Source organism: Gobio gobio, assembly GCF_949357685.1.
Source record: "Gobio gobio genome assembly, chromosome: 11".
Lineage (NCBI taxonomy): Eukaryota > Metazoa > Chordata > Actinopteri > Cypriniformes > Gobionidae > Gobio > Gobio gobio.
In genome coordinates, this window is record NC_137104.1 from 1,601,533 (window position 1) to 1,619,398 (window position 17,866).

Genomic DNA, 17,866 nt, shown 5'->3' on the forward strand with positions numbered 1-17,866 from the left:
TTTGCCTCCATCCCAATATACTGAACAACGCGACATACATTCACATCACATGTTAGTGGTAGAGTTATACTCACAGAACACTAGAGTTATTCACAATCACGAAAGTTGCATGAGTTTTAAAGCCTTCATTCGCGTGCTTATGCACAGTTTTAACATGCGCTTTTCCGAGCGCGCGCACTAAACGCCTGTCAAACACGTGATTACGGGACTAAGTAGTCGCCTTACTGCGCTAATACTGTCAAATACACACAAGTTTAACATAAACACAGTCGGTTATGTCTAAAGTGAAAGTAAAAACGGTGTGTGTGTGTGTGTGTGTGTGTGTATATTAGATGCGTGCAGGTCTTTAATTGACAGCGGCGCAGCCTATAGTGAACACGCTGTCCTTAAAGGGACAGTTCACCTCTAAAATTATGTCATTATTTACTCACTCTAATATTGTTCCAAACCTGTATTCTTTTCTCAATGTCAGAATTTTCATTTGAGTTAAGTAAAGACAAAGAGAAAATCACTGCTCTTGACTGAAGAACTTTAATACAGTAGCTTTAATAAGAATCAATGTATATTTTATAGTGAAGTCTATTTAGTGTTTTATTTTTACATTAATTCATTCAATTTCATCCTTAAATGCTGCTGTACTGCTCTGAGCTGCCAGTGTAAATCTTTATATATATTTATTTTATATTATACAATCCACTAGGAATGTGTACAAGGGTTTTGTTAAAGTAAAAGTTAAGTTTAAGTAAGGGTTTTCCAATTCTTTTCAGTAAAATAAAGAAAGTTTTGCAATAAAAAAAACCTCTTGCTGTTCTTGTCACCTAAGAATATAATAGCAAAAAACTGATGTGACAAGCCATCAGAACCGAACCGAACCGAAAACCGTGGTTAAAAAAACGGAGGTGTGTATTGAATCGTGGACTAACTGTAGTGTTGCATCCCTTTAACACACCTGGTCCAAAACAAACATGAGCCCATAAAGGACAACTCTGGTGAAAAATGAACCTAGGGGTGATTAACACATGGTTAGCGGGTAGATCGTTCTCTGGGATGCGTTTTCATGAAAATCGAATGTAAAGAGTTTTATCTCTAAAATATCTGTATACGCGTAATGTTCTGTCTTTATAAAGCATCTTCTTATTAAACTGTTTGTACACTTACAGTTCTCAATGCTTGGGTTTGCGTGTAGGGACCCTCATTATGCCACTGTGTTAGTGTGAGGCTATTTTGAGCCTTGTTAGTGTTATTAACTAGCGATTTAATTTGACTTATTCTATGCCCCATATACTAGCGTTATAAGCTAATCTGTTTTTAGAGATAAAACTCTTTACATTCGCATCCCAGAGAACGATCTACTCGCTAACCATGTGTTAATCACCCCTAGGTTCATTTTTCCAGCATCATTTAAAAATACTACTGTTATTGAGTCACAAAATGTAGTTAAGACTTTTTCAGCTGAGAATGTAGTTGTTTAAAGCTCAAACCTGTGGTTTATTTATAAAGAGAGCGCCTATTTAAAAAACAGACTTACAGTGCCCTTATTACAGGGACAATCCCCCTGGAGCAACATGGAGTAAACTATTTACTATTTACTAGTGCCTTGCTCAAGGACACACTGGTAGTGGCCGCTGGGATCGAACCAGCAACCTTCTGTGTGTCAGTTCAATGGTTTAACCCACTGGACCACCATCTCACATATTAATAATTGAAAGACGTTATCTTCTTTATTTTATAACCCTGATACTTTATTGAATATGTGTCAAATACTGGTCTTTCCTCCTGACTATGAATTAAATGGGAATTAAATTAAATACAGTTTATTGTGAAACCAAACGAATATATAATGCGTGACTTTTAATGATAAACAAGCTGGAAATACACCAGGGGCCTGTACCATGATGGTAGTTTAACAAACTCAGGGTTACAGGATTAGTTTTGAGTTGACAAAACCAAACCAATCTATTCAGGCTTTGTTGGTCCCATGATGCTGATCATCAACTTTCTCTGTCAACTCAGGCTTTGATCCTGAGTTTAGCTGTGACATCAGCAGTGAACAGCCAATCACACGCTGTGGATCAGTCAAACTGAGATTCACTTCACTCTTCTGCAGAACATTACATGATTGAAAAATATTAAGAATTTAAACAAATTTACACAGAAGAAAAGAGCTGTCGAGGACAACTTTAAGAAAAATCTTATACGTCAATGCAAGTAAAAGTAATGAAGTTAGTTTATAGTTGATATATAGAGAATTGAAAATTTATGCTCACATGTAGTGTTGTTTTTGGCGGCCTGTTTTCATTTTAGTTTTAGTCTAGTCTTTGTGTCAAGCAGTCATTTTAGTTTTTATTAGTTTTAGTCATAGTCATACTCTTTTTAGTCTAGTCAAGTTTTAGTCGATAAAAGTCTGAGCATTTTAGTCTTATTTTAGTCAGAATTATCTATGACTATTTTCGTCTAGTTTTAGTCGACGAAAACTAATGACATTTTAGTCAAGTTTTAGTCTATGAAAATTGTATTTTAGTCTCTTTTTAGTAATGCAATTCTATTTAACCCAGTCAATATAGTATAAGTACGTATTATAGACAAAACCAAAATCTTCTTTTAGCCAAACCCATTTCAAACAATGTTATCTTATTATATTATTGTTACCTTATAGACTCAAGAATACATCCATTCCAGACACGGAAGACGCTCTGATTTGAAGTTACAACATATTTATTTTACCAACTAAACAAGTACACACACATACATTTAAATAAAATAAATAAAAACATTGAGATGTCTCTTAAGGTTTGTGGTGTTTTTTCCTGTGATTTTTGTGGCCACATTTCTCCCCATCAATTTCCACAACACCCGTTTTATTTTCCACTTCAATGTAATAAAAGTTTTTCCAAATGTCTTAATAAGAATAAATGCATATTTAATTTAATAGGAAAATAATATCCAAATTATTATTTCATTATTTATGTTTAAAATTAGACCCACATTATAGTTAAAATGTTTTTCTGTCTTGTATTTTATCTCAAAATAAAGGATGTAATTTTATTCCACATGGAAATTAGTGGAAATAAGTGAATATAGCCTCTTATTCGCTTATGAGGTATTCATAATGCTGCGGTTATTTTAACAGATATAATTGCTGCCGTTATAACGGCACATTTCAAATGTTTACGTGCTTTTCTTTCTTTCTTTCTTTGTTTGAGCGGTGATGAAATATCTTGCTCTTGTAAATACTTACCAATATTTCAGTAATACAAGTCTAGATCTTTAAAATGCATCAAAATAACAGCGAAGCACAACCGCACGGTGCTCTGCAGTGGCCAAAAAGGATATAAACCGTGAATTCTGAAGTGATTGAAAACTCAGAGATGTGGATTCAGACGGCATCCCACGACCTTGGTGTTTGTCAAACAGTAATTCAGTTAGGTAATTCGGCCGGAGATTTTTACACGGGTGGTGGGAGAAAAACACTGATATTCTGCATTAAGACGACAATAAAATCACTGACTAGCTCCTGTAAATAATAAGACACCTTACAACCGCAGGACAAACAATTACCGTCCGAATAGGGCTTACGAACCCCGACTGGCCGGCCAAAGGACCCGTTCACTCATCGGAGACGCCGCGCGAGTGGGGTTTGAAGAGCGTGATGTCGCCTGCGTCTGCGCAGTGAGACCTGATGCAGCCCCTGATTGAGACGCACAGAAATACTGCAAAATAAAAACACGACTTTTCGTCTCGTCTCATTTTCGTCAACGAAAATGAAGAGACATTTTAGCATAGTTTTTATTTTGTGAACCACATTTAGTCTCGTTTTTATTCGTCATCGTCACATGACCAGCATTTACGTTGCGTCTCGTCTCGTTTTCGTCACGTTATAAAGGTTCGTTGACGACGATATTTAGTCATACTTTTCGTTGACGAAAACAACACTACTCACATGTAATTTTTTATAGATTTAGTTATTGAATTTAAAGCTTATTTGTATGACCTTTATATAGGCTATTTATTTTAATATTAACAAAATGCATATTAATGATTGATTTACTAAAATTATACATGTGTAATTGATTAAGCGTATAATAATTACATAAATTATTTTTAAAAAATTCAAAATTATTATTATAAATAAGCATTGTTAAAATGCAGAGGCTTAAGTCTTTAATAGCCATTTGCTATGTAGTGACCTTTAATTTGGAGAAGAAAAAGGGGGAGTGACTTTATTGCATCAGATATGGGTCACTTTGCTCACAGCTGATTGGTCCAATTTCAGTTTGAGATCTCTTATCCAGAACATAACCTGCTCGGAGCAGGTTAGCAGTGGAGAGTAAGTTACCATGGAGATGAACACCAAAAGCCAAACCACTTTAATGGCACCTTAAACCCAGGATTGGCACAAACTAAGCTTAAACATATCTGGCTAGCCAGCTAAACCGGCTTCATGGTATAGGCCCCGGGACTCTTATTTTGAAATGTCTGCTCTATTGCAGTTGCAGGAGCTCATTCAAGTTCAGATAAGGAGATCAAATATGCATTATTACAACCGTCTAAAACATATTACTATATAAACATGGTAAAGTAAACACTGTCATTATTCATCAGCATTAGTTCATAAACTCTGGCATAAGTGTGTGTTATTGATTGAGCCGCTCTGGAGCTGGATTGGGGGTGTGTGAGGCTGTAGGCCGTGTGTTTTAGATCAGTTCAGATCAAATGTGCTCATCTGTGACACAGGACATCAGTTCTGACTCCATCTCTCTGAACATTTTCATCTCGTTTTTATTTGTTGACGAAAATGACAGTGAGTTTTCATCATAGTTTGTCATCCAACACTAGTTTTTATTTAGTTATCGTCTCGTTTTCATCAGTGAAAAAAGGTTGTTGAAAATTATTCGTCAACGAAATTAACACGTCTTTACATTGACTTAACGTGGAAATCACTCGCTCCAGACACTCTACTCGCGTTTGGTGTGAACACAGCATTAGCCTTTATATAATGTAAACGAATGAGTTAAAAAAAGGGGCAAAATTAGCCGTATGCAGGACTCCAGACTAACTCTTTGCCTAACTTTTTTTATTTAGGTGCACCCAAATTTTCCCCTGGCACACGTCCCCTTTAACGCCACAATTTAAAGGTCACCTTTTTATCATACACATTCATACATATTATTGTAAAGGACAACATAATATATTTACAAAGGGATTAAAATCACAGGAAACAAGGCTTTTAACATAATTTTTTAAACTGTAGTTTTAAAATAGTAATTAAAAAAAATGATGAAATAATAAACAATGAAATACAATTTCAATACAACAGAATTTTTAATTTCCTCTGCCTGCTATACATATCCCGCTTTGATGATGGTCATAAATATGTGGTAGCGTTACTGATAGGCTACGGTAGCCTATAGATGTTTATATTTTTTAAAACTATTATTATTTGTTATGTGTGAAATTAGACATTGAGCACCCCCCATATTGCCAAAATGGTATGATCCTCATTTCATAACACCCGCAAAGATTCGACTGTGAGATCGGTGGTCGAATCAGGCTCCGGATATCGATGCATCGAATCTTCGACTATTCGAGGTCACCCCTAGCGAGAATATGAGCAGATCCGGCGTTCGGGAATCCATGAAATGCTCACTTTAGCCCGAGTTTGAGAACTACGCCGAGACCTAAAGCACGATCAGTGTAGAATTCAACAGCTGAGACACGCGCGTCTTCCTCTGCTTGTGAAGAAATCTCTTCTGGGTCATGTGTCCGAACGCCGGATCTGCTCATATTCTCACGCATGCGTCGTGGAGACACACACGGAAGACAAGAACAAGTTGGATAAAGGTGTTATTTAGATTTTTTTTTTGCGCACAAGAACTATTGTCGTCGCATCGTAAGATTATTGTAGAGTCACTGTGGTGAGATGGACTTTGTAACGGCGTTTTTAGTGCCTTTTATGGGTCTTGTGAGTGTAAATGTACTGAATGCCAATGGAGGCCTATCTGAAGCCTTTCTCAGCATCAGCTTTACACTAAAATATCTTCATTTGTGTCTGAAGATGAACGGAGGTCTGACGGGTGTCCAACCACATGAGGGTGAGGAATTAATGACACAATTTACATTTTTGGGTGAACTAAAGGCCCGGGTATACTTCACTTACCGCACCCGGACACGTCACTCGCGCAGCCCTGTCCGCGCGTCTTTCAAAGTATACTACACAACGGATGCGCGCGGAGGATCGCGTTCGACACATGCGCAGTAAAAAAGTGTCTATGCTCCACCAGACATCGGAGGGCAGCACTGAGTCCTGTCATCAACGGGACATTCGCTGGGCATGATCGGAGAAGAACTGTAGTGGATCCACCATTGCAACATAGTTTGGAAGAAACTGAAGAATCAAAAATTCTCTCTTTTTTTTCAAGCGTGTTGTTTTTAAACCGGTCTTTGCACACTCTTCTTCGACGGCTGAACACTGTGCTCAATACTGTGTGTATTGCCACCTAGTGGACTCTTCTGTACTGCTGGCGCATGCGCTGTTGCACGCGGACCGTCCACGCGGTCACAAAATTTGGGCTGCGCGCAGACGGGGTGTGCGGCCGGCCGCGAGCCCTCCGAGTGACGAAAATTACATCATGCGGGCGGTGCATGAACGCGGACGGCCGAAGTATACCCGGGCCTTAACGCTTTAAGTGTTCCTTAATAGGAGAATCTGCGTGAGGAGCCGCTAGGGTTGTATCTGGTGCTTGATGAGTGGCTCACCTCATGGAGGGAAGATGGCGAGTGATGACGTCCAGAGCCTGGACCGAATCCTCCGGAACCTCGTTCAGGTGCCCAGACAGAGCCTCCAGGAGCATCTGCAGACTGACCACGGACACCCACTGCAGAGACACCTTAAAGGTCTGGTCCTTCCCCTCCCCTGGCAGCGTCACCTCCAGGTCCACCTGCAGAACACCTGCACGTTAGCATTAGCAGTGGAGGCTGCACTGGTTCAGACACCTGATGGTCCATTACCCGGTCCCGCCCGATGGGCAGAGGATGAGCCGTATACATGTTCCTCTTGCCATCATAGCCCGGCTGCCGGTCCCCGAAGATCTGCATCTTAAAGTGTCGGACCATCGTATCCACCACCTCCCTGTGGGAATAAACAACACAAGCTTAAACACACACACACACACACTGCTGATTACAGCTCCATGCCCTAAATAAACACCTCGTTTCGGGTCTTTAACCCTCTGGGGTTCTTCATTTATGGGTCAAACATGACCCGGAGGGCGAGATTAAGATAAAAAAAAGATTTGAGTAAAATCAATTAAATATATTTTTGTTCAATAATATTCTCTTTTCTTTTTTTGGTGTTTTGAGATAATTTTATGATTTATAATTCATATTTATGCAATAATTATGACCCATTTTTTTATATATATATATATATTAAAAAAAAAATTCATTAAAGCTACACTGTGATATTTTCCCCCATCTAGTGGTGAACTTGTATATGACCATCCAGTGAATATTAGTTTCTGTTCCTCTCAATTCCGATTTCGTTTTAACTCGTACGGTGGCCGATTTAGTCCAAGATGAACATGGCTTCCAGTTGGACCTCGTCCACATTCAACCATCGAGTGTTAAAACACCAAAGGCAAAGCTTGAATTTACGGGAATGTCCCTCTTTGGCTAATGTACTTTCAAGATGGAGGATCAACATGGCGACCCGCATTCAAACCCTCACCCGTATGTGTTTACAATGGCATATTATAAACTTACGAGAATACTTTATTACTTGAAAGAAGTAAATATACATTAATGAGCACATATATATTAGAAAGAACTAAGTGTTTTTAGCTAAGAATAAACTAAAAAAGTTACACAGTGTAGCTTTAAAGCTGTATTTCATTTTAGAGTCAAGCCTAGGCCTCATTACAGCAATGTTTTTAATTATATCGGTGCCATACGGTGGACACATTGAGCATTTTTATCACGCAATAGCACATTTTTACCACTATAGTGGATCTTGCGTTTTATAAAAAAAAAAAAAATTAAAAATCGTAGCTTCATCGGAATGGTCCGAAACTTGGTGACTTTATTGGTACTTTATTGGTTTATAAACACCCAAAAAATTGGGGACAGGATTTGAAAAGTCTAAGTGGTCGTAAAAATAGTCACACTCAGGACCTTCGGGTCAAAAATGACCCTCATAGGAAATTAATGGGAAATTTGTTTTTTGTGCATACAATCTACAAATCTCTAAAACATCAAGAGTGCAAAACAGACAAAAAAACTCACACACTTATACACACAAAAACACACGCACACAAATTAGCATGTGCCATTCCAAAAGCTATTTGTGTTTTTGTGTGTGTGTGTGTGTGTGTGTGTGTGTGTGTGTTTTGCACTCTTGATGTTTTAGAGATCTTCACTGTTGAGTCCTTTTTTTCTGCATCCTGGCTGATTTGTAGATTATATGCACAAAAAAACTCTGTATTTTCATTATTTTGCCAATTTCCCGTTCATTTCCTATGAGGGTCATTTTTGACCCGAAGGTCCTGAGTGTGACTATTTTTTGTACGACCACTTACAGGGTTTTTCCTACATTGAAAATGTTTTTGGGCGGCCGCCAAAACAAATTTTTGTCCCACCAAAGCTTTATTTGATGAGTTATTGTGATTTATGAGTGATGTAGAACAGATGCTGCGCTTGTAACTGAGTGACAGAGAGAACGACCAGAGCTCCTCCTCCGCTCGCACGCTCTCTGTCTTCAAAATAAGCATTCTTAGCTTTCTAATATTTCACATATAACGTTAATCAAAATCAAAAGGTCGGAAGACCGAATCCATGTTGCACGTGGCGCTATCAGACGATGTTTCCCTTTAATTACCGCTGGGTGTGAAATGCGCTCAAAAAACATTGACTGATTCTCTGACCAGCTGACATAAAGCATACTTTCAATAAACGGGAAACAAATCCTGTCCGGTTATGAAGTGTTTTCTGTGTGTTTACAAATCTTTCGCGATGTTCTAACAGACGGGATTCACACACAACGCGTCTGCTAATGTCCGATTCGCCACCTAATGACTCCTTTGAACCGAATCATTTTAACGACTGGTTAGAACAACTGATCAGTCCAACACTGAACTAACCAATCAGTTTAATCATTTACTCTGAACAACATCTGAAATGAGAACACAAGTGTGCTTACACACTTTAGCAAGAGTGGGTGTAAGAGTTAGTTTGAATTATCCACAGTCTTTCAGCTTATTTATGTGGACAATGTGTAGTAAAAATAAATAGCCTAAAATCATTTAGTTTAGACTGGAGTGAGGTGAACCCAGAACAAATATGTTGTTAGTTAGCTGATCATTTTATGAAATTGTATATGGCAGAAAATTAGGCTATTTGTAAAAAAATGTAATACTACTTTTTAATATGGATATGATTATATACCAAAACAATGATCAGTAAATAGTGTAAAAATGAGGAACAAAAACAAACATCAAGGTATCCCACATGAAAAAATACTATAGTATATTATAGTAAAATTACTCTAGTAAATACTATAGTGTTTTGAACCGTACTATAGTAAGTACTACAGTACATTATAGTATTTACTACACTTAGTGTAGTATATTTACTATAGTACGGTTCAAAAACACTATAGTAATTTTACTATAATATACTATCTTATTTTGATCCCACATGAAAAAATACTATAAGCAAAAGTTACAAACTTCCTTTGAATTTATTTAAAATGTATTGTCAGTATTGCGCTTGCAGATCACGTGGGTAGGGTACTTTTTTTACTGTGCGTGTGTGCGTGTGTGTGTGTGTGTGTGTGTGTGTGTATGGATGACCATGTCTGTCAGCCACCACCGCAGACCATTTTTGACCCAGGAAAAACCCTGACTTAGACTTTTCAAATCCTGTCCCCAATTTTTTTGAGTGTTGATATACCAAGTATCAATAAAGTCCATTCCGATGAAGCTATGATTTTTTTTTTTTTTTTATATTTATAAAACAATTGTGGTCAGAAATGAGCGAAGAGCCCCAGAGGGTTTAGAGTTACTGTAAGTGTCTCCAGAGCCGGCCCTCACCTGTTGACCCTGCGGGGCCGCTTTTCGGGCTTGATGTCGATGTCATAATGGTAGACGTCGATCTTGGGGATCTGGACCTGGAAGTGATTGGCCAGCAGGCGAATCGGCTTCCCCACCGTACCCAAGCCGGGCCGGCGCGGAGGCTGGAAGAGGGAGGTCGGGGCAGGCGGGCCTGGAGGAAACACACACACACACACACACACACACACACACACACAACTTAACAAGGCAACACGACATCCACCTCGACCTTTGACCCACCAATGGGGTACAAAAAAACCCCAACAGAACAATAGGCCATCAATTACTGTCCCGCCTCCAGGACGCCCCACACAAGCCATCAGACAAAGCAGGGCTCCAGAGTGCGACTAAATGGTCGCATTTTGCGACTAAAATTTGAGTGTGTGCGACTGAATTTTACATCCAGTCGCACATGTGCGACGACGCCGACGAGTAAATTTGCCTGCTGTCATACTGGAGAAATTAAGAAAATACACTTACTAATTATAATTGATAGACGTTATGTCTGGCTAATTCTATCTTTGCCAGCCGTTTCTATATGAGATAATATTAAACCATTTGTCCGTGATGCATTTTTCCTATTCGCAATCCAGAAGAGAGAGAAAGCGAGCGAGCTACAGCGAACACAACACCACAGTCAGCTTAATGAGTGACGATGGCCAAGAGAACTACACAACTGTTTAGTCTGCTTAAACTTTAGGGATGTGCTGTGATATTAATCTAATTTTATTTTCGATTTTGGCTTCCAAGAATTATAAAAAGATGGAATGAGGTAAAACTATTCCTATAGCCATGTTCAGTCGAGCGCGACATCCTTCCCTTCACAGCCTTGCGCTGTCATTTCTCCCTAAACCTAAACTAAACGTCAGATTCAGTGATTGTTGTAAACTGCAGTCTCTACTGTTGCTAAACTGCGGGATGTGTTTGATAACAAAGAGCTATTAAATGCACAATAATCCGCGCAAGAGACGCTGTTTCCAACTTCAAGGCGGCTTATGTGTGTGTGCTGCGAAATGGACCGACTTGCACTTAATATTTTAGGCTTCGTGTGCGCGTCTAAACCATCAAATAAACAACAAATAGCCGGTGTCAAAATGACCGGATTGGAGAGTAGTTATTTTAACCGTTTATATCTTAAATGGGCGTAAATAGTTTGGAGAAATAGGAGAATATGATATTATTAGTTCTACATTGATCGGTCTTAAAGGGGCAGTGTCTAATAAACCTGCTGACGATTGAGCCATTAATTCGAATCGAACAAAAGGCAAATAGAAAATATTCACATCTCTTGAATTAATAACTTTAGATTTTATAAGCATTAATCTATCAATTTATACAGTGAAAACTATGCAGTGTTATTTTACATTTCATTACTTTATTAGATATCTTTGTAGGTTTGTTCTTTACTGTAATATTAATGTTAGCAGACCTTCCGAATGCCTGCACACTGGTCCATTAACAAATAGATGTTTTATATTTTTGTTCAAACTTTGCGGTTTCTTTTGCTATAGATATTTTACTTTTAGATTATAAAGCCATGTTAATTATGTTCTTAATTATGTTTTTTTTTTTTATAAAAAAAATAAATAAAGTATAATAAAAAGAACCGTTAAGAATACTGTTAAAGTACCGGATCGATAAGCAGTATGGGTAAGAGTAGTAATACCATTAAAACCTTAACGATACCGATTCCTATTAGTAATACAGTGGAAATGAGTAGATTTGGTTAGCATGTTGATTTACGGTGTGCGCCCCTAAAATTTCTGGTTGTGCCCCTAAAATTTTCAGTTGGGGGCCACTGTGCTCCTAGTGAAAAAAGTTAGTCTGGAGCCCTGCAAAGCCTGAGTGTGTCCGCAGACAGACAGACAGACACAGACAGACAGACAGACAGACAGACAGAGAGACAGAGAGACAAACAGACAAACAGACAAACAGACAGAGAGACAGACAGAGAGACAGAGAGACAGACAGACAGAGAGAGACAGGCAGACAGACAGACAGACAGACAGACAGACAGAGAGACGGTCACATGGGGGCTGTGATGATGACGACATCACAACATTGGTCACTTAAATCTATGCCAAAATATTGAGAAATGTAAATTAAATCTTATTTAACGCTCATGATTTCCAGCCGTAAAAATGGGTTGTGACATATTTTGGATTAATAAATCAAAAGCAGGACTGAACACAAAATTACTTAATATTCTCTTCTATGTTTTAATTTGAGTAAACCTCTGTCATGCAGGAATTAGTTCATTTAATTATATTTTAAAATATTAAATTAATGTATGCCTTCATTTAATGCGTTTTTGTTCAGGTCATATATTTGTATTTAAATCATAAATCCAGAAAGAAACACAATTATAACAACACAGAAACATTTCATAGGGAAAATAATAAAGTTATTCAATTTCCATTGAGGAGTCATGCATTTTGATTATTAAAATTTAATACAACCATTAAAAAGGAATCCAAAAATTTGTATAAAACATAAAACGGAAGAAAAAATAATTATATATAAATGTTCAAACTTAAAATTTATTAGACATGCTTTTTGAAAACAAAATGGAAATTGACGGAATTAGTAAAAATTGATGAATAGATAAAAAGCAGCGTTATGAGATATATTAATGTTGTACAGTAGAATTGTACAGTACAATTTAAAAATAATACTAGCACTAATAATAATAATAATAATGATGATAAATTATTATTAAAACTTTCTTTTTGTGTGCAGCACAACAGTTTAATATTAAGTTAAATTAAGGTTGTATGCCTTCATTTGACTGCCAGAAAATTAAAAACGCACAACACAGAATTTCTGGAACTTTTTTTAAGAATTTTTATTTTCAAATTAATAAAGTGTTGTTTTTATGAATTCAATTAATTAGACATGCTTTTTTGATTTTTAAATGTATTCAACCATTAAAATGGACTCCAGAAAACACAACATTTGGTAAAAATAAAACTGAATTAATAACATTTATTTTATAGTGCTTTAAACATGTATTTTTTTGTTAAACTTTAAATAAATGGTTATTAAATTGTATACGTTTTGTGATTTCAATTAATTAGACATGATTTTTTTTATTATTAATTTAAAAATGGAGCTCAAAAATGTTTAATTTCATGATTAAAAGTTAAATTATTGTTTTATTTGATAGCCAGAAAAATGTAAAAATTTCGGAAGAAAAAATTCTTAGAAATTAACATTTATTTTTAAAAATAATTAAGTGTTTTTATGAATTCAACAAGCTTTTTTGATTACAATTTAATTCAACCATTAAAATGGACTCTAGAAAACTTAAAGAAAACTACATTTGGTAAAAATAAAACAGAATTAAGAAAAATAAAATAAAATGTATATATCTTTTTTTTTTATTATTATTTTATATATAGGGGTTCATAGGGCCCTAAAAATTAAAAAAAAAATATTCATAAATCGTTAAATTATAACAATTTATAAAACTGGTTTTGCTTTTAAACATTTTCTAACAGGAAAATTAAAACGGAAAGCTAAATTTGCGCATTTCATAGGGTCCTAAAAATATTCGGCAACACTTTGTGTTTCACTGTATTTGCTATATTTAAGTAGTGAGTAATATTAACAATGTTCTTACTATAGGGTTAGGTTGCATGTAATTATGCATAATTCACTGTTGTTACTATGGTAACTGCATGTAATGCGTAACTGACACTGTAATATAAAGTGTTCCCAAATGTTCTTTGTTAAACTAATAATAAATTGCTATATTGTAGACATGCTTTTTGAGTCCTAACATTTAATTTAAGCGTTAATCGGAAACCAGAACGGGGGGGGGGGCATATTTCACAGGGCTCTTCCTATTGGACACTGATCATCAGCAGGAAGGCCAGGCCTTATAAGAGCGTCACTTCCTCAGTGTTTTGGGGGATGGAAGGGCCTACGATGCTCCTCTTTGTCAAGAGGTTTGCAGGGGTCTAGGCCCTCAGAGCCTCATGCTCCAGTTAGCAGGAGCCCAATCAGGAGCGGCCCCATACAGGCTAAACCAGCATTCATCAAACCAGAGGCTCTATATATAGGCCACTCAGCTGCTCACACACACACACACACACACACACACACACACACACACACACACACACACACACACACACACACACACACACACACACACACACACACACACACACACACACACACACACACACACACACACACACACACACACACACACACACACACACACACACACACACACACACACACACACACACACACACACACACACACACACACACACACACACACACACACACACACACACACACACACACACACACACACACACACACACACACACACACACACACACACACACACACACACACACACACACACACACACACACACACACACACACACACACACACACACACACACACACACACACACACACACACACACACACACACACACCTAGGGCTCTATGAAATACGGGTTATTTTTAACCCAAATTTTGTTTACATTTCTCTGGGCTTTAAACTCCATGGTTTATAATGGTTAAATTATATTTTAGGTTTTAAAAAAAGCATGTCTAATGAATTGAAATCATAAACAGCATACAATTTATTAAAAGTTTAACAAGAAGTACATGTTTAGGGCCATATAAAATATATATTTTTCTTTCTTAAAACAGAAATTGCATTTTAATTGTTAAAAACAACACTTAATTTAAAAATAAATGTTTATTTTAGGGCTGTCAAAAGATGAATCGCGATTAATCGCATCCAAAATAAAAGTTGGTGTTTCCATAATATATGTGTGTGTACTCTGTTAATTATTATTTATATATAAATACACACACATTCATGTATATATTTAAGAAATATTTGCATGTATATACATTTATATAATATATATAAATATTTTATATATAAAAATAATATTTTTTTCTTAAATATATACATGAATGTGTGTGTATTTATATATAAATAATAATTAACAGAGTACACACACATATATTATGGAAACACAAACTTTTATTTTGGATGCGATTCATCTTTTGACAGCCCTAGTTTATTTATTTCTAAGAAGAAAAAAAATCTCCAGAAATTCTGTGTTTTTAATTTTTCTGGCAATCAAATGAAGGCATAAAACAATAATTGAACAAATGGAATAAACAAAAACCATATCTAATTAATTGAAATCATAAAACTTAAACAATTTCACAATCATTTATTAAAAGTTTGACAAAAATTACATCTTTAAGGCCCTATAAAAGAGTTTTCTTTTTTTTCTTAATTCCGTTTAAGTTTTTTTACCAAAAAATTCTGTTATATGTTTTCTGGAGTCCATTTTAACAGTTTAATTACATTTTAACAAATCAAGCATTTATAATGAATTGAATTCATAAAAACAACACTAATTTATTTTAAAATAAAATGTAATTTCAATGTAAAGTTCCAGAAATCCTTGTGTGCGTACATTTTTTGGGAAATGAAATGAAGGCATAAATTAAATGTTAAATTGTGTTAAAAATGTAAACAATTTATTAATAGTTCAACAAATAATTTTTTAAAACCATATGAAATACGTTATTTTTCCCAAATTCTGATTTTAATTAAACTTTAATAATCAAAAAGCATGAATAATCAATGCAAGTCATAAAACTTTAAATAATTATTATTTTTGCAATAATAGGTCCTAAGTGGAGTTAGTTATAATTAAATACAAAATACCACCACAAAAAAACAGTGATAATTAAACAAATTAATTTAATCTTAAAATATAATTAAATGAAAACTAATGTTTCACATTTTGCTATATATTTATTTCCCCAAAAAATGAAAATTAAACAACTCCTGCACAAAAGAGGTCTACTAAAATTAAACAGTAGAACAATTGTGATTTTTAATAATTGTGTGTTCATCCCTGCTTTTGATTTATTCATCAAAAATATGTCAAATTCAATTTTTACAGCTGGATTTTGCATTTCACATTTAGGGATAGATTTAACTTATGAAAGCAAAACATCTTTTAATCATATGAACGTAAATTTGTCAAACAAAGAGCGGCACAAAAATAAATAAGTAATAATTAATCATCATTATTATTATTATTATGAGTGTTAGTATTATTACTACAGCTCAATTCTACTGTACAACATTAATATAAAGCCGTGCGTTCATATGACGAGCGTTTGCCTCAAATTAAACGGTAAAATGATGATAAAGTGCTTTAATGTATTCATCAATTTGACAGTAAACTCTGTTTTTATGACTGGATTCTGTGATGGATCATCATTTTGGTGTAAAACGTCACAACTTTGGGAGTTTCCAAGCAAACCTTCCATCAAAAAGAGAAGCTGAAACTCAAAGTGAAAGACTAATAATGCAGAGTTATGTGCATTTCATGGGTTATGAATCAGAACGGATGCTAATTATACAAAAGGATCCTGTAGGTTAGTCTGGATAAATATAATATCCCAGCATGCATTGCGTCTCTCATGGTGGGCTTAAACTGAGGGGTCAAGTGATGATGTCACGATAAAGACACAGAATCAACACATGATCAGAAGTAGGGAAACAGCGCTTATGACACGCATAAAGTGCACAAAATTCAATACTTTGGGGTTTAAATGACTAATTACATTGAGTTTGCTAAAATAACGCAATGTTTGCCAGAAGCAAATTACTATGTTTTGATTAAAAAGTGCAATTTTTCACTGAATAAGATCAATAATGGAGCTTTCTAGTCATGTTTTAGTAAACAAACACTGCCACACACACACACACACACACACACACACACACACACACTGCAATGTTAATCAAAAGCATGCATGCATGAAAACAAATGCATGTGGTGGCAAAAGAAAAACAGCAGCATGTGCTCAAAGTGAACTAGCTTTTTTTTTAATGATGCTACTGTACCGGTTATTAATTATCATGCTGAGATCATAACTCAGCCCATTTGCCAGAGGTCATCGGGTTCATGCTCGAGTCAAGTACTCGAGTCCTGTCAATCCTTATCCTCTGGTCAACATTTAGGCATAAACAAACGCACATGGGCGATCAAACAAAGCGCCAACAATACAAAAAACACACACACACACACACTGACGTGCGCGCGCGCGCTTCCACTACGCCGCACGCGCGCGTCGAGCTCGCGCAACACATCCGTAACGATATTTGTGACTTCTGACGAGCAAACAGTCGAAATAAACCCCGGAGTGTGTGTCGTGTTGTACGACAGATGCCGTGTGGTTTATTACGCAGGCTTGTTCGCGGAAGGAAGGTGCGTGTGGTTAAATCCCCAGCACACAATGCCGTCCTGTCTTCCGCACTGGCCATTTAACGCTCATTCAGAGATAAACACACACTTGTTGGCGTCTCAAACACTCGTTCTCCGGGGTGGAGTGCGATTATTAACCGCCTGGTGTCGTTTGGACGGGTTTGACACACGAACGCGGTGTGAGAGGGGGATTGTTGTCGTTTTTTCCGTTGAGGCCTAAACAAGCGCGAAGCCGCGGGCCCTGGTGAGGCAGCGCAACGGCCCGCGCTACGCTGTCACACGGCGTAATTTCCAGCACTTACCGGGTCCGAGCGCTTCCATGGCCGAGGGATCTCTCTCCGTCTCTGTCCCGGCCTGGCGGCTCCGTACCGACACTGAAATTGGGGGCGGTATCGCGAAGCTTAAGGTGGCTAATTTAAGAAATGGAAGGATGCGTAGATGTGTAGCGCTCGGCTTGCGTTGTCTTCTGAGTGATTTAAAGC

General features: G+C 36.6%; 1 protein-coding gene across 4 annotated transcripts in view; it reads right to left on the bottom strand.

The window, feature by feature from the left end:
• ago4 (argonaute RISC component 4) overlaps positions 1-17,866 on the bottom strand; it is a 66,349-nt gene extending 48,483 nt beyond the window's left edge. For all 4 annotated transcript variants that reach the window (XM_079829665.1, XM_079829664.1, XM_079829663.1 and 1 more), the window contains exons 1-4: positions 17,687-17,866; positions 10,086-10,257; positions 7,009-7,129; positions 6,757-6,938 (exon numbers count right to left, since the gene is read on the bottom strand). In XM_079829665.1, the coding sequence (XP_079685791.1) occupies positions 6,757-6,938; positions 7,009-7,129; positions 10,086-10,257; positions 17,687-17,705 (494 nt within the window). In that variant the 5' untranslated portion in view covers positions 17,706-17,866. The remainder of the gene's footprint in view (positions 1-6,756; positions 6,939-7,008; positions 7,130-10,085; positions 10,258-17,686) is intronic.